General features: G+C 37.5%; 1 protein-coding gene across 1 annotated transcript; it reads left to right on the top strand.

Moving 5' to 3' along the window:
• Positions 1-11,624: 11,624 nt before the first annotated feature.
• Positions 11,625-24,816, top strand: GTPBP8 (GTP binding protein 8). Its single transcript, XM_059063688.2, has 6 exons — positions 11,625-12,009; positions 13,813-13,911; positions 15,597-15,727; positions 16,712-16,811; positions 18,984-19,102; positions 24,282-24,816. Exons 1-6 carry the CDS (start codon positions 11,674-11,676, stop codon positions 24,370-24,372), a joined length of 876 nt encoding a protein of 291 aa, XP_058919671.1. The 5' UTR covers positions 11,625-11,673; the 3' UTR covers positions 24,373-24,816.
• The last annotated feature ends 283 nt before the right edge of the window (positions 24,817-25,099 follow it).

Raw genomic sequence — 25,099 nt, 5'->3', positions numbered from 1 at the left:
GGATCAAAAGTGGCCTCTCCCGTTGCGAAGCACAGGCTCCGGACGCGCAGGCTCAGCACCCATGGCTCACGAGCCCAGTCGCTCCGCGCCATGTGGTATCTTCCCGGACCGGGGTATGAACCCGTGTCCTCTGCATCGGCAGGCGGACTCTCAACCACTGCGCCACCAGGGAAGCCCAAAATTTATTCTTAATTGTTATTATTATAAAAGTAGTATCTTCTTTGCGAAAGCAATTTAAACAGTAGCACAAAGTTATATAAAGTAAAAAATGAAACTATTCCTCCAAATGCTCCAATTTCTACCTGCCTTCCTACTCCCAGTCTCCATTTGTGGTAGACAGAACAATGTTTCCCCCAAACATGTCCATCCTAATCCTTAGAACCTGTGAATAGGTTTCTTCTGGCAAAAAGGACATTGCTAATGTGATTAAGTTAATGAGTTTAAAATGGGGAAATTATTTTGGATTATCTAGTTGGGTCCAATATAATCACAAGGACCCTTATAGGGGAAAGAGGGAGGGAAGCAACTCAGAGTCAGAGGGATGAAAGACGCTACATTGCTGGCTTTGAAGATGGAGAAAGGAGACAAGAGCCAAGGAATGCAGGCTGCCTCTAGAAACTGGAAAAGGCAAAGAGGCAGATTCTTCTCTAGAACGTCTAGAAGGAACACAGCCTTGCTGACACCTTGATTTTAGCCCAGTTAAAGCCATTTCAGATTTCTGACCTCCAGAACTGTAAGACAATAAATTTGTAAGACAAAAGTTGTTTTAAGCCATTAAACTGCTGTATTTTGTTACAGCAGCAACAGAAAATTAATACACTGTTTAACCACTGTTATGCTTGTATAATCTTCCACAATAGGTACAAAGGCCTGCTATGATTTTCTTTTATTATTCTTTCTCCTTTATCAGTCCACTCCTAATATTTGTTGGACCCACATGAGCGTACAGATGGAGGCCCACATAGCACATGTCTAAATATTTTAAAGTTATAAGTCAAGCTAACAAATTGTTAAATCAAGTGTGTTTTATCCTCCTACCTTAACAAATAGAACTTCAAAACAAAAAAGTTTTAAAATGTAAACCTATGATTTGTATAAGGCCAAATGTTGGCAAAATATCAGAGATGGTCAAATTCAATTACTATTATGTAAGTCTGAGTCTTCTCTTGATGGTCTATCTATGTTCAGAAGAGTCATAAAACATATATAATTCATAAGCCATTGTGTAATTACATCATAAAACCTTTTTTTGTTTCCATACAATTCAGTTTTCCTCCTCAGTAAACTATTAATATGCTTTGCCTAGCCTCTTCTCTTTCTACTTGAGTTAACTATAATATTTGTTGATATATTGAAGTTCCTTATATTCAAGATATTAATCACCTCAGCTACCCCCTGGCTCGGGCCCACCCATCTGTCTGCTTCCAATAGTTTAAAAGAAGTTAAAAGGCTGCATATTTTATTTTAAACTTTGTCTCAAAGATAGCATATAGAATTACCTAATGAATTTGAATGTTGCATTTTCATTGTGTTTGTTTTTTACCAATGTGAGAATCATATCATTTTATGGGTTAGTTTAAACTATTTATATTTATTATATTGCTGTGATATTAGATCGTATTTCAGCCATCTTATTTCCAGTTATCTATTTACCATACTTTTAAAATTTACTTATCTTTTTCTAATACTCCCGTTAGAAGAATTCCATTTTCTTATTCTATTTTAAAAGATCTACATCCTATTTTTATTCTTATGGTAGATAGCCCAACTTAATAAGATTCATATTTATGCTTATTTTTTCTATAAAGTTTTAAAGTTTATCAATATAAAACTTCTTTCCAGGGCTTCCCTGGTGGCGCAGTGGTTGAGAATCCGCCTGCCGATGCAGGAGACACGGGTTCGTGCCCTGGTCCGGGAAGATCCCACATGCCGCGGAGCAACTGAGCCCGTGAGCCATGGCCGCTGAGCCTGTGCGTCCGGAGCCTGTGCTCCGCAACGGGAGAGGCCACAACAGTGAGAGGCCCGCATACCGCAAAAAAAAAAAACTTCTTTCCACCACAAAGCCAAGACAAGTACCCAAGCTCATGTTCATTTTCCTATGGTCTTGTGCACCTCCAGTCCACACCCACCTCATAATGATATCCTCTGCAAACAGGCTACTCAAAACATGATCCCTGAACCAGCACTAATCTACAAACTATTTGATATCAGTTTTGATATTTTTAGAAAAAAGAACTTTGTGCTAGAGTCTAAATCATCTGTATTTCTTTTTTGGGGTTTTTTTTTTTTTTTTTTTTTTTGCGGTACGCGGGCCTCTCACTGTTGTGGTCTCTCCCGTGCCGAGCACAGGCTCCGGACGCGCAGGCCCAGCAGCCATGGCACGTGGGATCCTCCCGGACCGGGGCACGAACACGTATCCCCTGCATCCACAGGCGGGCTCTCAACCACTGCGCCACCAGGGAAGCCCAATCACCTGTATTTCTAAGCACACAGTTTAGTCCAGCTTTTTTTTTCCCCTAACAAGATATTACCAAAAAAAAAAAAAAAAAAAAAGAAAGCGGTGTATTCATTTATATTCCTGCATATGCTTCTTGTCTCATCCAGATGGATAACAAACACTTCTTGGACTTGCACTTAGAGTAGCAGTGGTTTAGACTAGAGTTATATTTCTGGGTTGTTAGAATATGCTTTTGTGTGTCATTCCTTATTTAGTCAACAATAAAATATACTGAGCTTGGTGTTCATTTTCTCCAGTGCTTTAGTAATGCTACTTTATTATTTTCTCACAGTCAGGGCTGCTACCCAGAAGATTTAATCTGACTCCTATTGCTTGGTAGTTGACTTGCATTTATCTTCTGGAAGTTTTTAACATTTGCTTTTTGTACTTGGTGCTCTAAAAATGTTAATTTAATATGACTAGGCATAAAGTTTCTTTCATCTATTCTGTTGTATAAGCCCTTTCAAACTGAGGTTTCACATCTCCCATTCTGGAAATTTTTTCAATAATTATTTTTTAAAATACTAACTTTCCTCCGTTTATTTTACAGTGACTCCAATAATACTGATACTAACATTTCTTCTTCTACTCCCCACAGCTCTCAATTTTTTTATGTTTCATTTTATTACCCCTTCCCAGCACTTTCCTAGACTGTGCTTTAACTTGATCATCCAGCTCACCATTTTTTTTGGCTGAATTCATTCTGCTATTTAATTATCAAGCCCATCTATTGAGATCTTTACTTCAACAATAATACATTCATATCCAGTATCTCCAAATGTTTCTTCTTTGAAGCTTCCTGTTTCATGTTTTTCATGTTCCCCCTTATCTCTCTGTGAATATTTACTGGTTTTATTTTAAATTCTTTGTCTACCAGATCTGTTCACTCTGATTATCTCTAGAATGATTTTTTTTTTACTTTTATCTATTATTTTTTTTTTGGCTTGTGGGTTTGTAGTGTAAGTTTGTGAGCTCATATTATCATGGTAAAATCAGTTAGTTACATTGGCAAGTAACAGATACAGATAACAGGGTGAGAAGAGTGAATTAAGCCCTAGCTTGTAGTAGTTGGGCAGTAGAGGGGTACCCCACAGCATGAAGACCATCTTGCATTACATTCTGGGCTCAGCCACTCCTTCTATGCCCTCCACCCATGAGATCTGCCTATCAGGTAACTGCCTTGTACTTCTATCCAAGCATCCTTTCTAAAAGTAATCACAAAACATTCTCTGAAATGTATTGTCCAGCTCATGAAGTGAGTAAGGAGCTTGGAGGGAATATTCCAGAACCTAACTGCACTCAACTGCAACTAAATACCCCAGGATTCACTTAGTCACTCTAGGCTCTGCTGTTCATACCAATTCAACCATTAATGTTAACTGCACTGTTCTTAGGGTCTCCATACTTCATGACAGGTAGATGGCACAGCAGTGTTGATTATATCCTCCTTCAGCATAAAGAGTTCTAGTTTTGCCATGTTTCACTCAAATGACTACAGCAGGTTTGTCCTACCTTTCTCAAAAATCTCTAGAAAAATCATTTGTATTTAGAGCAAAACCTGAAATATAGCTTTTCTACAAGCATATGCTCTCACAACAAGTGCAGATTAGAAACTCCTCATTAAAAAAATTTTTTTAACCTTTTAATCTACGTGCAGAAGAGAGTTAACATAGCAGGCCTGTGATTGCTATCCTTAAAAAGGCTTGCTTGGGCTTCCCTGAAGGCACAGTGGTTGAGAATCTGCCTGCCGATGCAGGGCACACGGGTTCATGCCCCGGTCCGGGAAGATCCCACATGCCACGGAGCGGCTGGGCCCGTGAGCCATGGCCAATGAGCCTGCGCGTCCGGAGCCTGTGCTCCGCAACGGGAGAGGCCACAACAGTGAGAGGCCCGCGTACCGCAAAAAAAAAGGCTTGCTTGCAAGATTGGCATCTGAGAACTTGATTAGGAAACATCCCCTAAATGATAACAGTGGCTCAGTGGACCAAACCTGTTTGTACAAACAATGTGGTTTAGGCTGAACATCTGCTTTCCTTCTGTGAGTCTGGAATTTCAGTGACCACAGTCAGCCACGCAAGCACTATGTGCTACATGACCAGCCCATGATAAAATACTGGAGTCCTAGGCTCAGGTGAGTGTTCCTGGTGGACATTTCACATGTGTTGTTATAGTTCACTGCTGGCAGAATTAAATGTATCCTGTGCAACTCCCCTGCGAGAGGACTCGTAGAAGCTTGTAACTGGTTTCCTCCAGACTTCACCTTGAGTGCCCTTCCCTTTACCAATTTTGCTTCGTATCCCTTCACTTGGATAAATCATAGCCATGAGTACACTCATATATTGAGTTCCGTGAGCCCACCTAGTGAATCACCAAATTTGGGGAGTAGTCTTGGGGACCATTGACACAATCTACCTGTGAGTGAGTTAAAGAACCTGAATGTATCTCAACATCTCTGCCTCTGGAATGTCATCTCATCTATTCAGGGTGCCAGAGAACACACCATTCACTTCCAGTAAGGCAATGAAGATATAAATTAGAGGCATACTATTGATACAACGTAAACATGCCCATCAAAATGATCTTGCCTAATAGGTAATAAGAATTAAAATGTTAATGAATTACCTGTGAGAACAGCAAAATGCTTTTTTCCAACAACAACAAAAATAAAAACTGAATAATATAATAACACAAGTTGAAGAGAGTTCTAAAATATTTTAATAGCACTAGTATGGCAGAGAGAGCAAATACGCAGTTACAGGTGAGAACAACTGACTACATAAAACAACTGTTTTTCTCTTTATTGAGAAAAGCAACCTTGAAGGAAGTGAAGCTCTACACTCCTCCTCCTCCAAACCCAAATCATTCTAAGAACTCACCTCCTACACATGATCAAGGTCTGATATTTAATCTCCAGATCTTTCTAGAAATCTGTTAGTACAGTAGGCATAACCTCAAAAGAAAGTTCAAAAAGCTTCTCTGAAGGAAATAAAAAATCTCCCTGTTAGAGATATTCTCTAAAGATACATTAATGAAATATAAACTTAAACTAAGTGATTGATGAGCTCCCAAAGAAGAGGATCATAAGAATTATGTCTCTGTTTTTTCTTGAATGATGGTGAAATAATAAATTTCAAGAATAACAATTTATAACCTAATTAGGAAATTAGGTGGACAAATCATACATCATGTTACATATGTGTGCCGTAAATTTGTGTCAACATGTTAGGTGATATGTAATTTAATTTTTTAATCAGCTGTTGCACAGAAAAATTTAAAAAGTATAATTAAATGCATTTTTAGTTTATAGCATTCACTCAGACAGTAGTTATTACAATTCAAGCAATTTAAGTTACACGTGGAAAGCTCTTCCATGTTACTCTCATTCATACAATGTGTCTTCCTAATACAAGACTTTGAGATCCAAATTAGATTGTAACCATGTTTTTCTGATTCCTGGCACCCAGATCGATTCCTGGCATGGCACGCAATCAATAAACATTAATTACTGTTGTTTAAAACAAGCGGGAAAGTATGGTAGGAAAAGATCTTGTGTAAATCGGACACTGAGACCTAATCCATTACCTCTCTCTGCGTTTTCCTAGAATCTCTGCCCTTGCTTCTGTTAGAGCTTTCAAACCATTTCTAGCCTAGGATGAGAGTTAATCTATGAGTATTCTATGCTTGCTAACTCTCTGATGTTACTTATTCTGCCTACAATGTTTTCCTTCTTCATGTCTTGATGGATTCCCTAAACTTAACACTTACAGGACTTGGACATAAATTGATATCATTCTGAATTCTATGGCAATTCGTTATAGAGACAGACATCACTGAAGGCATAATTGAGATGATCCTGTCCTAATGGTAAGATCCCACCCCTGTTCTACCTATGTTCCTTCCATTCTTGTTAGATAAACATGACAGTATAACTATAGCATTTAGGTCAGATAGGTTTTAGCAATGAAAGCTGATTCTAAGGAGTGTATATAAAGTATGTAATACCCTCCCAAATAATATTAAATAGTAAAATCTTGTTAACTTTGTGGTGAACTACCTCCTAAGCTGTCAAACAGAAGGTACTTTTTCTCAGAAGGATGATTATAAACACATCCTGAACTCTGCTAATTTTCACAACATAACCAGATTACTGACCTTACCAAAGATCATGAATACCCACTGGATGAGGAAATATCCTGAGTGGAAGGAAGATTCTTAAGGTTCCTGAAGTCCAGCTGTTACATTAAGGGAGGGTAATAGTTTAGCCCTGCTTAACCTGCAGCCACAGGCAATCTAAGCCCTAAAGCTTTACCATGACTCCTCTATAATAGGGTTGAAATTTACATAAGACATTCCAGCTATCCTGCATGGTAGTCTGAGGGCTCTGAATTTACACAAGGAGCCACACATCATCTTAAAATGCTCTATTAAACAGGACTCTTGGCTGCCATCAAATCCAAGTCAAATCAGTTTCAGTAAACAAGGAGAGGAGCATACTGACTTGTGTGATTGGACAGCAGAGGGACAGAGAACATGATATTCAACATAGGTCATCAGGAGTCACGCCACCTCCCATCCCCACCTCTCAATACTGTTTTTCTTTCTGTGTTAGCTTCATTCCCTCTTAAATCCCCATAGGTATCCTTCATGTAGCAGTGAAGAACAGCCATCAGCCATCATGAGTGTAGGCCTCACATTCCAACATCATGACACAAGGTTTAATGGTAGAGCCAGCTGCCTGTCCAACTTTAACATAATGACTGGCTTGGTTGCGATCACCTGCACATTACCCAAGTAATCGTTATTGTCATAATACACACAATGTATAACCAAATCCCACCTCCTGTGACCAGAAGAGTGGATAATTGATAGGCCTATTAGAACCACATAGAGTGGATGTAGGAGGTTCCTCCCTACACAAGGGATGCCAACCAGCTAAAAATAACTTATACATACATTCACTTCAAATGTCTATATCGAAGCCAAAGCTGGCTAGAGACACTGCCAGAATCCATCCTTTTTTACTCCATCCTGGCCACATTGGCCTCCTTGCTATTCTTCAAACAAGCCATACACACTCCTGTCTCTAAGCCTTCATACTTCCACCTGGAATACTTCCCCCAGATAATCACATGGTTATTCCCTCACTTCCTTAACATCTGCGCTCAAAAGTCACCTTATCAGTGAAGACCTCACTAAAATGGCAACATTCCTACGTCTCTACACACATACACATCTAACATCCCTATCCAGCTTTAGCTTTTTCCTAAGCATTTTTCATTATCTAATATACCCTTATTTTACTTACTGTCTCAAGACCATAACATATGAGAACAGAAACTTTTTTGTTTCATTTACTGTCTTATACCTCCAGCTCTTAGTACAGTGCCTAGCACGAACATTTGATGAATGAACAAATGGTGGAATTGACCAGGGGTGCCTTATCACTCTCAGTATTAGATAATGTACACTACAGTATTATACAGAAAGGAATATAGAACAGTACAAGTCCATGAATACAGTCCTCATTTATCAGCCTCCCTGGGGTACCACAGCTTAGTGAGTATGTCTTGACATCAGTGCTGTGGAACTAAACCAAGTGTGGGTTTTCCACAGTTCTCTGGGAGGAGTGCTAAGATGCCCTTAGATCAATTCAAGCCCTATCTCACATCCTTGTTATGTCTATGGAATCTGCATGACTAAGTAGCAGCTTGGTTTCCTAATTCACACTCCTTTTTCCCACTAGGACTTAAATCCTATTCTGAATGGTATCCCTGACACCCTGCCTATCCAGGAGGATCCTGACTCCCAATCCAAAACTGTTAGCTAGGGTACTACTTCATACAGACAGACCACCTGGAACCAAGATGCTGCCCACAGTCAGAGGCAGAATATTGCCAGAAAACAGATTATACTATTACAACATTCATCCACCAGACTGGATTCCCTTCAATACTAATTTGGCCTGATTTTCCTGGACTTTGACAATTCTCTGTGTACCCTATGATTTCCATTGCAGCTCCACAACGGAGTTATTTCCCCTACACTAGTTCCTCTGGTTTCTAGCTTTTTCCTTCTGACTAGCAGGCCTCACAGCTATGAATGCCTCATGCAGGATTACAAAACGAGTACTGTGATGTCTATTAATCCCTGAACACCTCTCAAACCCTTGTAAGAATTGGCAAAAGTCCTTCATGCTCGGGTTTATCTCCACACCTGAGACCCCAAAGTTAGAAATGAAATAGCACATATGAAAGCACTTTCAAAGTTCAGAGTTGTCTGCAAATGTACCCACATACACATTCAGTGAAGAAAAGACAGACTATTTAATAAATATTGTTGAGACAAATGGCTAACCATTTGGAAAAAAATAAAGCTGAATTCCTAGCAGACTCTTTTCATTATAACAAATTGCAATTACATTAAATATTTAACTGTAAAAAAATTAAACTACTAGTAGAAAAGATGGGTTCATTTGTTTATAATCTTAGAAAATTTTTCTAAACATAACATAAAGCTTAGAATACATAAGAGATTGTTCAGCTTAGCCACCTACAAATTAAAAATCTGTACAATCAAAAGTACTATTAGAAAGTCAAAAGTAAACAAGTTGGGAAAAATATTTTTAAAACATGACAGACTGGGCTTCCCTGGTGGCGCAGTGGTTGAGAGTCCGCCTGCCGATGCAGGGGTCACGGGTTCGTGCCCTGGTCCGGGAAGATCCCACATGCCGCGGAGCGACTAGGCCCGTGGGCCATGGCCGCTGGGCCTGCGCGTCCGGAGCCTGTGCTCCGCAACGGGAGAGGCCACAGCAGTGAGAGGCCCGCATACCACAAAAAAAAAAAAAAAAAAAAAAAAAAAAAAAAAAAAAAAAAAAACATGACAGACAAGAGATCAACATTCTCAATAATGAAACAGTTATTACAAATCAAATTTTTTAAAGTGAATAACCTAATAGAAAACATGATGTTTACAACAAATGACCAAACAAAATCTCAAAATATGTTTATCCTCTTAAATAATCAGGAAAATATTAACTAAAACAAAAATTTTTTCATCTATGTATGGCAATATTATATAACATTATAATACCCTACTTTTCTGTTATTAGGGAATAATTTGTTGCAATTTCTTTAGAAGATGATTTTTCTACAGAAATATGAAAAATAAAAGTGCACACACCTTATGCACCTATCAAGTCCTCTTCTAGGAATTTATCCTACTTCCACAAGTGTGCAAAGATATCTATTCATGAGTGCTCACTGTAGCATTGGTTTTTGTTTTTTTGTTTTTTTTTTTTGCAGTACGCGGGCCTCTTACTGTTGTGGCCTCTTCCGTTGCGGAGCACAGGCTGCGGACGCACAGGTCAGCGTCCATGGCTCGCGGGCCCAGCCGCTCTGCGGCATGTGGGATCCTCCCGGACCGGGGCACAAACCCGCGTCCCCTGCACCGGCAGGCGGATTCTCAACCACTGCGCCGCCAGGGAAGCCCTGTAGCATTGTTGTAATAACAAAACCTAATTAGTGATCAATAAGACACTGGAGAAATAAACGGAATAATATGCCTCCATTAAAAACAATTAAAAACGATCATGTAGGGGCTTCCCTGGTGGGAACAAACAACCAAAAAAAAAAAAAAATCATGTAGGAAAATGTTACTATGACAATGTGAAAACCACATGTGAACAATGATAAGAAGAGAAGAGGCCACCCTCTCATATCTAACTGGTGCTTGGAGTGAATGGGGACTTTGTGCTTTTATGGTAGTTTAGGGTTTGTTTGTTTGTTTTAAATCATGTAGGTCGGTACATATTGATATAAAGACTTCCAAATATATTGTTTAAAAAATTTTAAAGGCTTTAGAACAGTATTTTGAGTTAAAATAATATAATATATATAATATATAGTAATATATATAATATATATTATATAATATATATATTATATAGTAATATATATGTAATATATATATATCCAGAATGTCTGGATGTTTACAGTTAAGTGTTTTCTTTGGAGGAGTGAGACTAGGGGAAGGAGGAAAGCCTCAAAGCCTAATGCAAAGATCAACAAAAAATTAGCCGGCCGGCAGCATGTCAGGCTACTCTCCAAGTCGTTGGTCCTGTTCATTAACTTTTGTGTAACATTAATTCAAGAATTGCCCTTGGGCACCCCTGGTGGTGCAGTGGTTGAGAATCTGCCTGCCGATGCAGGGGGCACGGGTTCGTGCCCCGGTCCGGGAAGATCCCACATGCCGCGGAGCGGATGGGCCCGTGAGCCATGGCGGCTGAGCCTGCGCGTCCGGAGCCTGTGCTCCGCAACGGGAGAAGCCACACAGAGAGAGGCCCGCATATTGCAAAAAAAAAAAGAATTGCCCTTATTAGTCACTGAACAACCTGGGGAATTATCGCTCAAAAGACCGTGCGTTAACATGGGTATGCTGTTTGCTGCTGAGGTTTTAGAAGACCCATCGTCTTTTAAGCAGGAATATCTTACAGATATTCATTTTGTCATGATCCCTGTATCTCCCATTCCAGCAGTGATCGGTTTGAATTGCTTTGAAAAGAAACTTTTGAAATAAGATGTCATTACGTAACTTCAATGAAACAACTCGAACACTTGTGCAAACTGTTTTTTTCTTTTATTCTGTAAGAAATCTCTAAAATTTAATGTCATTTCCTGCAACTATAGAGAAGGCTGAATGAAACATGAACAGGCTCTTTTTCAACTACATTTCTCACCAACCCTTTTCATTTTTGAGAAAGTATTTTTCCTAGTTATTTGTACAACGTCAACGTCCGTGAGACAACCAGAAACTGTGAAGAGCAAACCGGCCTGAAATCCACCAGAGCTGCACACGTTTTCTTCTTCATTTGAGCCTCAAGGCTCACACAGCCAGGTATGTCTCTTCACCTCTGAAAATCGTTAAACAGCCTCCCCACAGCGACATACAAGTCAAAGGCACAGGTGTCAGGGCCAGAGTGTGAAAGGCACCCAACGAACTTTTTTCCCCCCTGTGAAGCAACACCTGCCTCCGGCTCTCTGTATGCGAAGAGCTTAAGCGGAAACCAGCGAGGCCAGCGGAGACTACAATTCCCAGCAGGCGTAACGGGAGCGGGGTCACGCACGCGCACTTCAGACCTTCGGAACGAAGGCCCGAGGCGGGGCTTCTAGGAGAGGAAAATGGCAGCACGCCGGTTGCGCCTTGACGTGGGTCGGCTGTTTGCGATGGGGGCAGAACTGGGAAGCGGAAGACGAGCTAACTGCACGTTCCAGGCCTTCGCGGAGGTTCTACGGCTGCCAAGCAAGCAACTGACGAAGCTCGTGTTCCCACTGCAAGAACTCGAGCGGCATTTCGTCCCGGGCTCGAGGCCCGACCTTCACCTGAAAATCTTCGACCCGAGCCTGGATGACATCGCGAGGGCGGAGAGCGTCTTCACGGCCTCCTCGTGGAACCGCATCGAGTACCTCAGCTCCGCCGTGCGTCTCGACCACGCCCCGGACCTCCGCCGCCCTGAGGTGAGAACGCAGCCGGATGCGGGTGCTGAGGACTTGGGCTGGGATTTTGCTGTCATCTCCTTCTTGTCAGCAAACCGGAGAGATTTACTAGCTTTCTGTGGACGCATATCATTATTATAACAAAGTAAGCAGATATAGTTTTAATTATTTTGATAGTGAATATAAAAGACTTTAAAAGGCGTTTTAAAAATTAACCATTTATCTTTTTTTCTAATTAATTTCAGTAGAGAATACATGCCGAGACAAATTAGACAAAGTGAAGAATATGAAAAGTATAGTAGTTTCACAAATGAAGTGATTCTTATCAGTACGTAATTTTAACACAATCTAAATTTCCTATCGTGGCAAAAAAATTTATATATAGATGGCAATAATGTATAAGATTTTTTAAAACAACTTAAGTGAAATTCAGTGGGTGTGCATTTTATTCATGTCCTGCAGTTTACTGTTTTTTTCTGTCTGTTAAATGAAGGCTCTGATCTCCTTACATACTTGTGATAATGGTACCACTGCACTGAAACTTTTCTGCTAATATATTTAGAACTGCTGTAATAATTTAAGAGTACATAAATCACTTAATGATTTTGAGATAGCATCGATTTTCAGTTTTCTAAATTACTGGACTTTTTGTGTAATTGGTTTTTTAATTCAGTTTTATTATCTGTATATTATCATTGGATTTAATCTGGGAGAGCATTTGAAATTTTTGCAGGACCCAAATCAATTCATTCTGAAGGACTGACCCCAGTTTTGCAAAATATGTAGCATTGCTGGCCCCTGCCCACTAAATGCCACCCAATCCTATTGATAACCAAAAATGCCCTTACAAATTTCTAAAACACCCCAGGGGGCAGTACCGTCCTCATTTAGTAGCACTGATTGGAAATGTACCCTCTTCAGTACTGTATTAAAAAGACGAGCCATGTATATTAATGGTTAATATTAGGAATATTTTGTTGCTTTCTACATTCAGACTAAAGGAGAAAAGCTTAATTGGAACAAGAAAGGTCAAGAGAAAGGAGTAATTATAATGGTGTTATGGTGTACTTTGAGAGTTTGTGGGGAAATGGGGTTCCAAACACAGAGCCACTTTTGTTGAAACGCGCCTAGTTTTTAACTTAAAAAAAGCTTTGTAAATATGGAATTCTTAATAAATGTTGCAGATATTCTTGAGTGGCATAGTGTAATTAAAAGCACAGGTTCTGGATGTAGATTCCCTGAGTTCAGATTCTAGTTTCTTCACTTTCTGGCTGTATAACTTTGGGCCAGTTATTTAACCTCTCTCTGCCTCTAGTTTTATCACCTGTAAAATGAGGATACGAATAGTATCAGTCTCATAGAGATATTGTAAAAAGTAAATAAGAAAATATGTTAAGTGCTTTTATTTTATTTATTTATTTTTTGCGGTACGCGGGCCTCTCACTGCTGTGGCCTCTCCCGTTGCGGAGCACAGGCTCCGGACGCGCAGGCTCAGCGGCCATGGCTCACGGGCCCAGCCGCCCCGCGGCATGTGGAATCTTCCCGGACCAGGACACGAACCCGTATCCCCTGCATTGGCAGGCGGACTCTCAACCACTGCTCCACCAGGGAAGCCCTGTTAAGTACTTTTAAAACAGTACCTGCCACATTGAAATCATTTAGTAGATAGTAGCTGTCTATTAGAATCTGAGGTTTGACTAACTATAAGCCACTTTTTATGGTTAGGCAAGACTGAGTAGTATTCACAGATTTTTGCAGCTAATACATTATATAGTAATATATATATAAACTAGTACTCAATTATCTTCTTTTTGCTTGTATAAGGTGTGTTTTATAGGCAGAAGCAATGTTGGAAAATCCTCTCTAATAAAGGCTTTATTTTCACTTGCCCCAGAGGTTGAAGTTAGAGTCTCCAAAAAACCGGTATGTTAAAATTTTAAATATATCTAACTATCTCTGAATTGACTAAGATGAATAATAAATGTTGAGGGGGTAGAAGAAACCATCATTGCTATGTTCCTAGAAAAGTGATTTCTTTCACACAAGTACTAATGTAAGACATTTCATTAATGCCTGTGTATTTCTCTGAAGAAAAGAAAGTGTATCTGGAGTTATTTTAGTAGTCTTGCCAGTATCTTGGGGAAATCTTCCTTGGTCCAGTCTTTTCCAAAGAGTTGTTCTAGTGTCATTCTATATTTGCTTCTTTGAGAATGATCATCTATTTCTATTTTGATTTTAAAGAAAACAGCTTTAAATTGTATTATTTTTTCCTCCTGTAATCTTTTATACCTTGCTAACTCATATATGTACACCCATCAGGCACTTCCCAGTTTACCCAGGGCCAAATTATGTGCTTGATACCCCAGCCAGCCTGCTGTAGTAGCTTTCTGTCATTTTCTAATTTCCTCTGCTTCCTTCTCAATAATGCAGACTCCACCAATATTTAAGATATCCTCTCCTCAAAACTCACCTCAGTTCCCCTCACCTTACTATCTATCCTTGGCAAAATGTTTGCACCAACACAATGCTCACTGCCCCTGTTTCCTTGCATTGGAACCCTTCCCTGAGGCTTCACTGGTCTTCTGTTGCTCCACAGTTCCTCCTATGGTTGATTCCCTGATACCACCCCTGACAATTGTAGTCATTTGTTAACCCTCCTAGCCTTACTCCCTCCTGCCCTGCCTCACCAAATACCCCAGCTAAACTCTCACTTCTAGGTAGGGTTGTTACCTTTCTGCTGTGAGAGGACAATGGAAGAAATGTATTCTTGACATTCCTAATCTGTAATTCTAAAATTATTTTCCTATAGGTAGACAAATAAGCTGCCTGGGAACCTAAGCATCGTTTATAAAATCTTTCCTCTGAAAATATTTCTTCTAAGTTCTATAAACAATTGACTTTTAAAGTTATTTGTGTTAATCTTTCCTTTTCTGATTAATAATGTCCATGGACACGAAACCACATGAATAAACCACTTTTTATCATCTTTACATCAGTTTTAGTTGCACATTTTACAGTTGTACATGCTTTTTAAAAAATGCTTAATGAAAGCACTAAATCCACCTAATAAAACATGCAAAACATCTTGCTTTTAGCAAAGTTACAGTCTAGGCATAATAGACTATCAGGCTTTGCATCTAGGTGTTATGCAAACTTGTATGACTGATAGTAAGCATTTAATTTAACCTATTTGTGCCATAATTCATTCCTCTTTAAAGTGGAGTTATATTGTTCATCAGAGAATATTGACTAATGCAGTTGTACTATTTAGAACAGTATAACTTTTTCACTGAGAGGGAGCTAATGAAGTAGGAAAGACTCGAAAATATTTTGCCTACGTTATTTCTAATATGGAATCTGAAGTTCTTAAATCATATAGATTCTCTTTAAAAAATGAATTGGAGGGAAGAAGTAGTATCATCTAAGCTTATCTCCAGCCACTTGTCTTCTGTCTTCTTTTCCTGTATCATCATCAGCATAGGGTTATATACAGAATACTTTTATGCTTTTAATAAGTAACTGTTAATTGAACAGAAAATATTTTGAGTCATGAAATATATAAAGGACATATTTTAAGAAAGCTTTTATTTTTCCATTTACTTTATCAGGGCCACACAAAGAAAATGAATTTTTTCAAAGTTGGAAAATATTTTACATTGGTGGACATGCCAGGTTATGGCTATAGAGCACCGGAAGATTTTGTTGACATGGTAGAAACCTATCTAAAAGAAAGAAAGAAGTAAGAAAAACATTTTTCTTATAATTGTTATGTTGAACCCCCAAACTTTTTCATGACTAGGACATTCTACACATGATGAACAGTTCAGTTTTATCAAATGACTTTTTTAGAAAGTCCACTTTATTCTCAAAATATTCTACAATACAGTATTTAGGAGCAAGGTATATACTGCCTGCTTAGTTTTTTTCCTGTAAGTTAGCTTAAACTTAAATTCAATTGTTTTCCTAAATTGAGACTATCAATAGTAATTCAGCAGACTTTATTAATTTTTTTATACCAAACTCTAAGCTGGCTATTTTTAAAAATGAAAATTGTTGGTTAATGTGTTATTTACCAGATTTAAATAAACTTCAGTAAATTCTGATTATCCTTAAAATACTTCTGACATCACAGCCTCTGTAAATACTACTTTTTTTTGTCTCCATAGGTAGTCAAGTAGCAGGTCTATGTTTCAAGCATTGCACAATATATAGAAAAATTAATGTTAACCTTTTGAAGAATAAAAAAGTGTTTACAAGTATCTTGCTTGTTGTAGCTTTACATAGAAACTAAGATAAAATACTTGCAAAAGAAAATACAAAATATAATGTGTTTGGTTTCTGTTATCTGTTAGTCTTAAAGTAATATTTGAAAATTTAGACATTTGTATGGTAACTTATAGTTAATTGGGTTCCCGTTTCTTTCTCCCACTAGAGTTCAAGCTCTTAGAGGAAGGGGCTGATTCATCTTTGTACCCAGTTCTAGGCAGAATATCTTATTTTCAATATATGCTATTGAATTTCTGAATGTAAACAACATTGAGACCTGTTGGACTGTAGGATGGACTTCATAGTGAATTGAGAATTCCTTTTGCTTAAAGAAATTTTTAAATTTTGAATTGATAATTATTCAAAGTAAAATTTCTTAGTATAGTGAAGGTTGGGGGGAAGAAATGAATGAGTATATTTTATATTGCTGTTAATCTTCTTTTCTGCATTCTTATAGTTTGATGAGAACATTTTTGTTAGTGGATAGTGTTGTTGGAATTCAAAAAACAGACAACATTGCCATAGAAATGTGTGAAGAATTTGCATTACCTTATGTGGTAAGTATTTCTTTTGAATCATAGTTGCAATTAGAAATACAAGTTCCCTGTGTGTGTGTGTGTGTGTGTGTGTGTGTGTGTGTGTGCATGTTCACATGTGTACATCTTTTTAATGAAAGAGTAGGTCTTGCCTCCTCAAAAGATAAAGGAGTACCTTTTAAACAGTCTTTTCAATTATCAGCCATTAATATTAAAATAAGTTCTGTGGTATTTTTATTCCCTTTTCCTTCTCCTAGCTTTTAAGTTTTCAAAATTATAGTCAAAGTAAAAGTTCTCTAAACTGTTCATTTAGTGTTCCTAAGTGCTTTTCTTTGTTTTTTGTTTTTTTTTAAAATGACAATATAAATATTTGCTAAGACTCATTAGTAGCTCCTTAACAGCAGCTTGGCAGATAGTACTTATTAGAATGTAAACAAAACTGCAACTGAAAAATTTGCTAAACTAATCTGGAATTTAAGAACATCACAGGAATATAGTAGGCTCCAGCATACATACGTAGAATGTTTATATTCTTAAGGAAAACAAAATTTCTTATGAGAATATCTTACCAGTTCTTACTGTTGTTTACCCTAGAATAGAATACAGATTGGTAGGTTGGTATCCACATTTATTTTGCTTTGTAGGTTTTCCAGATAAAATGGCAGTCTTAAAGTTCCTCTCTAAGGAAAAGAGCCCACTGATTATAATTTGGTTTCAAAAAAATGTCAGAAAACCACTAAAATGTAGTGGTTTTGGAGTTTAATGCAAGTCAAACCATGTTTCCAGTCAGAAACTTTTCTGTATTCTTGGGGTTACGGTATTCTTGGGGTTTGCAAAAGCCCTGTGAAACATTAGAGGTAATTTTTGGTTATGAGGAGCCAAAGGATTGATAAACATAGTCTATGTAGTAAAAAAAAAAAAAAAAAACCCAAATATTGCCCAACCGGTTATGTTAAGTGATAGCGATAGTACTCCTAATTTGATATCATAGATACCATTTTGTGGAATCATATATTTTTCTCAGTTTTAACTTTAAGGAAATATTAACCTTTCTTCTTTGGAAAAGAAGTGATAGAGGAATTATGTCTCCTTTTAAATATCAGCATATTTGCCTTTATGAAAAAAGACTTTCACTTTATACTTTTCACTCCTTCTGCCATTAATATTTTTTTAATTGAAGTATAGTTGATTTACAATCAATTTTATAACTGAAAAGCATAAATGATTAGTCAGGAAATTTAATCTTATAGAAATTCCCTAGGAAAACCTCTGACAGATACATCAAGCTTTTACTTTTTAATTGATTTTGTAATCATCCATGTATTGACCTTCCTCTAGTATGTGTTAATAATTGTCTTTGAGTAAGTAAATTATTCAAAGTATTTACTGTTGAACCTAGTAGAATAGAATCTAGGCTTACTTGGAATATAACTATATATTGATATAGCTTGGAATATAACTATAGTGGCTACAACCTACAAATAGTCTGATTTCTAATTTTTCCTTTAAATTTTACATATAAGGCAGAATAATTATGTAGTTCAAAAATGATTATAAGTTGGCAGTTTTATATGGATCAACCTAATAATATTCACTTCTGTATCTTAGACCATAAGATATATAGTGATCATATGAAACATTTGGCATATGGTAATTGCAAATATGGCTCCAGGGTGCTTTCACTGGTTTTGAATCCAAGATATTATGGCCCTGTGTAGTTAAAGCATTGGAAACAGCAAACATATATAGTGTATGCTTTATATATTACATACATTAACTCATTTAATCTTCTCAGCAACTCATTGCTTTTATTTTATAGATGAGGAAACAAGTACAGAGAGATGAAGAAACTTGCATAGGTCACCTAGTTGTTATTGAAATTTGTAACTAAAATGTATAAAACTGTATATTAAGAAATAACAATTGACCCTTGAACAGTGTGGGAGTTAGGGGCGCCAACCCTCCTTGCAGTCACAAATCCAAGTGTAACTTAACAGTCATCCCTCCCTATTCGGGGTTCCTCCATATCGGCAGCTCCACATCTGTGGATTTAATCAACCACAGATCGTGTAATACTGTAGTATTTACTGTTGAAAAAATCTGCATATAAGTGGACCTTTGCAATTCAAGCCCATGTTGTTCAAGGGTCACCTGTACTTTATTTCTAATGCTTAAATATTTGTTTTCCTACAGATGGTATTGACAAAAATTGACAAATCTTCCAAGGGACATCTTTTAAAACAAGTCCTTCAGATCCAGAAATTTGTTGACACTAAAACACAAGGATGTTTTCCTCAGTTGTTTCCTGTAAGGTAAGAGTTGAATTGTCTTTATGTACTAACATATAACTTTATGTGCTAACAACCTTTAGTATTAAATCAGTGTATCTGAGGTATCACTTAAAATTAGAGGAGTTTGGAAGACTATGCACTTAGCCATAATTTATTGGTACAACCCATCAACACTTTTATTTTTTTCTTCCCTCTATTCTTTCTTTTTACTGCAGATTCTTGCTAAATCTTCCCTGTAGTATCTTCATGATCTTTCTACCTCAGCCTGTTTCAACCCTAGACCACGGTAGAAGTGAAAACTTTTTACTTTTTAAATCACCTAAACAACAGCCATAATAAAGATACTATCATCTCTTTCTCAATTCTAAAGCAAAACAACTCATCTTTATGGTAGAAAGCTCATTCAGGCTGTGAAGGATAAGAATTTTCCTTTTAAAGGACGATGTGCAAAGAAGAAATGCTTCGTATAAGTTAGAATTAAGCATCAGTAGCAGACAGGATGGTTATTTCCTGAGCAGCAATTTTTGAGATATTAACTGTGGTTTAACAATGAAACATGAGTTTGTCTTTTCAGTGTACAGTTTGGGTACAGTAAATAACCTATATACTAGCCAAAATGCAGTGCCACTTCCCTGTGATTTTCTGACTCTAACTTCTTTGAGGCACTATGATGGTTTCTATGAGAAAATAATGAAACCAAGTAACACTTAGTTGTATGTGAAACTGTCCTCTAAGCAGTCATTCTACTTCCTACAAATCCAGATCACAATTAAATTGTTTGTAATTATGAACATGCCAGTCTAAATCCATCTTCATTCTTTCCTACAAAATGCTTTTCCCCCTTGTCTTACATTCAAGTATTTATCCTGTTCATTTGTCTGTGTCCCATATATACAGTGGAAACTCCTAGGGGCAGGAATGAAATCCTAATTCTTAGAGCCCTGAGCATTGTCATAGAAATATATCTGTTTCTTTTAAACATTTAATAAGTAAGTGAGACTTCATCTAAAAAGGCAAAACAAACATAAGATGGGCAAATTATGGCCTAACATCAGCATTTATTGAAAACAAATGTTTTATTTGACTGTAAGCTGAGTTTAATAGTATAATGGGACTGGGGGAAAACTGATAATGTTTTCTTGAGCTACATTAGTAGAATTACAGTGTTCAAAAGAAGGGAATGATCAAACAGTAGTCTCACACTGCTATAAGCTGTATGCTACCAGATCAATTGAGCTAGATTGTGGCTTAACATTAAGAACAACTAGAGCTATCTGAAAACAGATGGTCTTGGGGGAGGTTATGTCACTAGATCATTCAAAACACTTAATTGATCCACAAAGTAAGCATCCATGTTTCACAGATACGATTACAAGTTGGAGAAGTGAAGTGAGTTACAGAGAGGTATTTGCTGAAATAGAAAGGGCATGAAAAAAAAAAGCATGGACCTCAGGGTCAGACAGCCATGGTTTTGCATGGTTCCTCTACTTCTTGGCAGTAGCTTTTAAAGCAACTTATTTCATTTTCTGAGTAAAAAAATATGACAGTTAGAAGGATTAAATAAAATGCATTGTGACTGATGTACACACATTAGACACATAATAAATGTCTTTCCTTCCCAAAGGTCAGTCAGTGAATGGCAGGGTTAGGCCAACAACCCAAACTATCAGATTCTCAGTACTTTTTAGAGGCGTACCCTTCTTTAGATGTGCCGGCATTTTCTGCTGCATGACCTTGGAATCACTGTGCCACTGTATCACTAAGTGACTAAGGCACTGCAGAAGCCACACAGCACTCAAAGTCTTAAGAATTGAGACACACACAGGAGGCTGCTGGCTTTCAAGAACTTCAACGTTCACCATACCACAGTGACAACATACAGGAAGTTGTCAGGTTGTATTCTGTAGTTCTCAAAACCCAATTCAGAAAGCAGAGTTATTTATACTGCTTGCTTTTATTTGCTTGACCAAGTCCCAGTACATCCCTCCAAAAGAGAATTTGGCCTACTCACAGAATCATTATTATAAAGTAAGTCAGGTTTTATTTCCTTATCTTCCTGTATGATCTTGGTAGGAGAAAGGTGGAAGTGTGGGTAGACATGTAGTCCAACAGGGTTTGGCCTTTAAGCCTGCTGCAAAAGTTAAGTGCTAACCTTCATGTCTGAACTCTGCCCCAGCTGAATAGAGAAATAAAATTGGTGAAAGGCCCCTAAAGATTGATTCTGGGATCAGTCTGTTTTTATAAATGGTATGGAAGGAATATATAAGTAGGCACAATATAATTGTTTCTGTGGTTTTCAAGCAAATGAGAACTGAGTTATAAGGACAAAGAAAATCATATGAGTTGACAGAAATGTTGCAAATCAGTTCACGGTGCCATAGTTAGTATGTGGACTATCCAGTTTGTATCGCTTCTTTAAACCGTACATGTGTAACTTCAGTTATAACTGAGGATCATTATGGGCTGTTCTCAAGTAGACAGCTTTGGTCAAAAAGTCTAAAATGCTGTACTTTATCAAAAAGAGAATTAGCAATACAGCAGAAAATATTTTACCTGTTTTATATACAGGTATACACCATACCTGTATCCATAAACGTCATATTGTCTCCATAAAAGTTCACGTATCCCAAGAAACCATGTGTTCGCTTCCATGCTGACAAATGGATGAAAGGATATAGATAGATACAGTAAGATAGATCGAATAATAGACACAATAATGGTGACGATTTTTTTTTTTAAATCATGAAAAAAGGTCTACATTATCATGGTAATTGAATATTTGAGAAAAAAAGAAAAAATTAAAGAAATCAGAATTTTAGTCTGGGAAATAAAAAGCAAAACAGAAGATATTCCAATGGCATTTTTCACAGAAATAGAACTAACAGTCCTAAAAGCTGTGTGGAACCACAGAAGACCCTGAATAGCCAAAGCAATCTTAAGAAAGAACAAAGCTGAAGGCATCACACTTCCTGATTTCAAACTGTGTTACAAAGCTATAGTAATGAAACAGTGCAGTATTGGCATAAAAACAGACACATAGGTCAGTGGAACAGAATAGAGAGCCCAGAAATAAACCCATGCATATATGAGCAATTAATTTACAAAGGGGCCAAGAATATACAATGGGGAAAGGACAGTCTCTTCAATAAATGGTGCTGGGAAAATTGGACAGCCACATGCAAAGAATATGTTAACACCTGAAACCTTAAAACTCCTAGAAGAAAACAGGCCGTAAGTTCCTTGACATCAGTGTAGGTGATCAGTTTTTGGATCTGACGCCAAAAGCAAAGGCAACAAAAGCAAAGATAAGTAAATAGGACTACATTAAACTAAAAGCTTCCGCACAACAAAGGAAATTATCAATAAAATGAAAAGTCAGCCTACTGAATGGGAGAAAATATTTGCAAGTCATATATCTGATAAGGGGTTAATATCCAAAATATATAAAGAACTCATACAACTCAATAGCAAAAAAAAATCGATTAAAAAATGGGCAGAGGATCTGAATAGACATATTTCCAAAGAGGACACATACAGATGGCTAACAGGTATATGAAAAGATCCTCACTATCACTAGGAAATGCAAATCAAAATCACAGTGAGATATTACCTCACACCTGTTAGAATGGCTATTAAAAAGACAAGAAATAACAAGTATTGGCAAGGATGTGGAGAAAAGGGAATCCTTGTGCACTATTGGTGGGAATGTAAATTGGTGCAGCCACTAAGGAAAACAGTATTAAGATTCCTCAAAAAACTGAAAATAGAACTACCATGTGATCCAGGAACTACACTCCTGGATATATATCTGAAGAAAATGAAAACATTAATTTGAAAAGATACATGCACTCCCATGTTTGTTACAGCATTATTTTCAATAGCCAAGATATGGAAACAAGCTAAGTGCCCCTCGGTGAATGAATGGATAAAGAAAATGTGGTATTATACAGTTGACCCTTGAATAGTGTTAGGGGTTAGGGGCTCTGACCCTTGGCCCAGTCGAAAATCCAAGTATAATTTATAGTCGACCCACTATATCCATATTTTCTCTGAATCCCTGGATTCAGCCAACCAGGTGTAATGCTGTAGTATTTACCATCGAAAAAAATCCACATATAGGGCTTCCCTGGTGGCGCAGTGGTTGAGAGTCCGCCTGCCGATGCAGGGGACACGGGTTCGTGCCCCAGTCTGGGAAGATCCCACATGCCGCGGAGCGGCTGGGCCCGTGAGCCATGGCCGCTGAGCCTGCGCATCCGGAGCCTGTGCTCCGCAACGGGAGAGGCCACAGCAGTAAGAGGCCCACGTACCGCAAAAAAAAAAAAAAAAAAAAAATTAAAAAAAAATCCACATATAAATGGATAAATGCAATTCAAACCCATGTTGTTCAAGGGTCATTGTGTATACACAAGTGGAATACTATTCATTCACAAAAAAGAAGGAAACCTTGCTGTTTGCGACAACCTGGATGGACCTTGAGAGCATTATACCAAGTGAAATAAGTCAGAGAAAGACAAATACTGTGTGATCTCACTTACATGTGGAATTTAAAACAACAACAAAACAAGCTCATAGATGCAGAGGAGAGATTGGTGGTTGCCAGAGGTAGAGGTTGGGGGTAAGAGAAATGGGTGAAGGTCAGAAGATACAAACTTCTAGTTCTAAAATAAGCCATGGGGATGATGTAACGTACAGTATTGTGACTACAGTAATACTATATTGCATATTTGAAAGTTGCTAAGAGAGAAGATCTTAAAAGGCCTCATCACAAGAAAAGAAAATAGTTTTTAACTATAAATGGTGACAGATGTAACTAGACTTATTGTGGTGATCATTTTGTGATATATACAAATATCGAATCGTACCCCTGAAACTAATAATAGTGTTATGTGTCAATTATACTGCAATAAAAAACAAAACAAAACAAAACAACACTTTTAGTCTGGAAAATAAAAGGCAAAACAGTAGATGTGAAATTTTTAGAATCATGAAGGACATAGATCCAATAATGTGGATCTCCAGGTTTAGAATACTTCAAGAGGCTGGTGGAAGAGAGGAAAAGTAGGACAGATTAAGACATTCTGTTTCATACATGGAACTCACAAGAGTTTGTAAACAGATTTTGAGTTAGATGAATTCAGATCCATTACTACCTCTGAAGTAAGGAAGAAAATGATTTTTCTTTTTTTCTTTTTTTTCACAGTGCTGTGACCTATTCTGGAATCCATCTCTTGAGATGCTTTATAGCAAATATAATAGGAAATCAGGAGACTAATGGCTTCCAGTTTAACTGAAGATTCAAAATTGTCTATGCCAACTGAAGTTAAAGACTTAAAATTGCAACATTGTTTTAAATGTTGTGTATCTGTAACTTGCAGAAGGATCACTTCAGCTTTAAAACCTGCATATTCCCAAAGCAAGAAAGAATTTGTGCCTGCGGCAGGTGATAGGTTTATACATGATTGAATTATGCTGTTCATTAGAAGAGATACCAGCCGTTCTTCCTGTTTTAACAAACTGACAAACAAGAGCATATAGAGGTCCATAAAATGAAAGTCTATTTCCTACTGTGTAGACAAGAGTTTGCTATATTATTTATTGGGTTTTTGTCTTTTAAAGGAATGTCTATTATGTATATATTTTAAAAATATTACAATGGACTAGGTAAAAAAGGGGCTACTTTTCTGTTAAGTACTAATAGATAGGTTGAAGATAAATTCTTGTATGTATGGCTATAACTTATCTTTTTTTAGAGACCTTATTTGAACATAAAAAAAAAATTATTCTTGATAAAATTTCAGTCAGTCCATAGTGGAAATACCAGTTATTTCAGACTGGGGTCAGTCACCTTCACAGGGTTCAGAATCAGAAGACCAGAATTTAAGTTCCAGTTCTAATATTTATTATATGTTGGACGCTGGGCAAATTACTTGAGTTCTCTGAACTTCTTTTGTAACTCTTACCTCAGAAGCTTTGAAGATTAAAATGTGAACAAGACATCTGCATATTCTGCATATCTGT

Source organism: Kogia breviceps, chromosome 5 (assembly GCF_026419965.1).
Source record: "Kogia breviceps isolate mKogBre1 chromosome 5, mKogBre1 haplotype 1, whole genome shotgun sequence".
In the NCBI taxonomy this organism is placed as follows: domain Eukaryota; kingdom Metazoa; phylum Chordata; class Mammalia; order Artiodactyla; family Physeteridae; genus Kogia; species Kogia breviceps.
The sequence above is the reverse complement of the archived record's forward strand: the minus strand, read 5'-3'. Positions and strand labels throughout refer to the sequence as shown.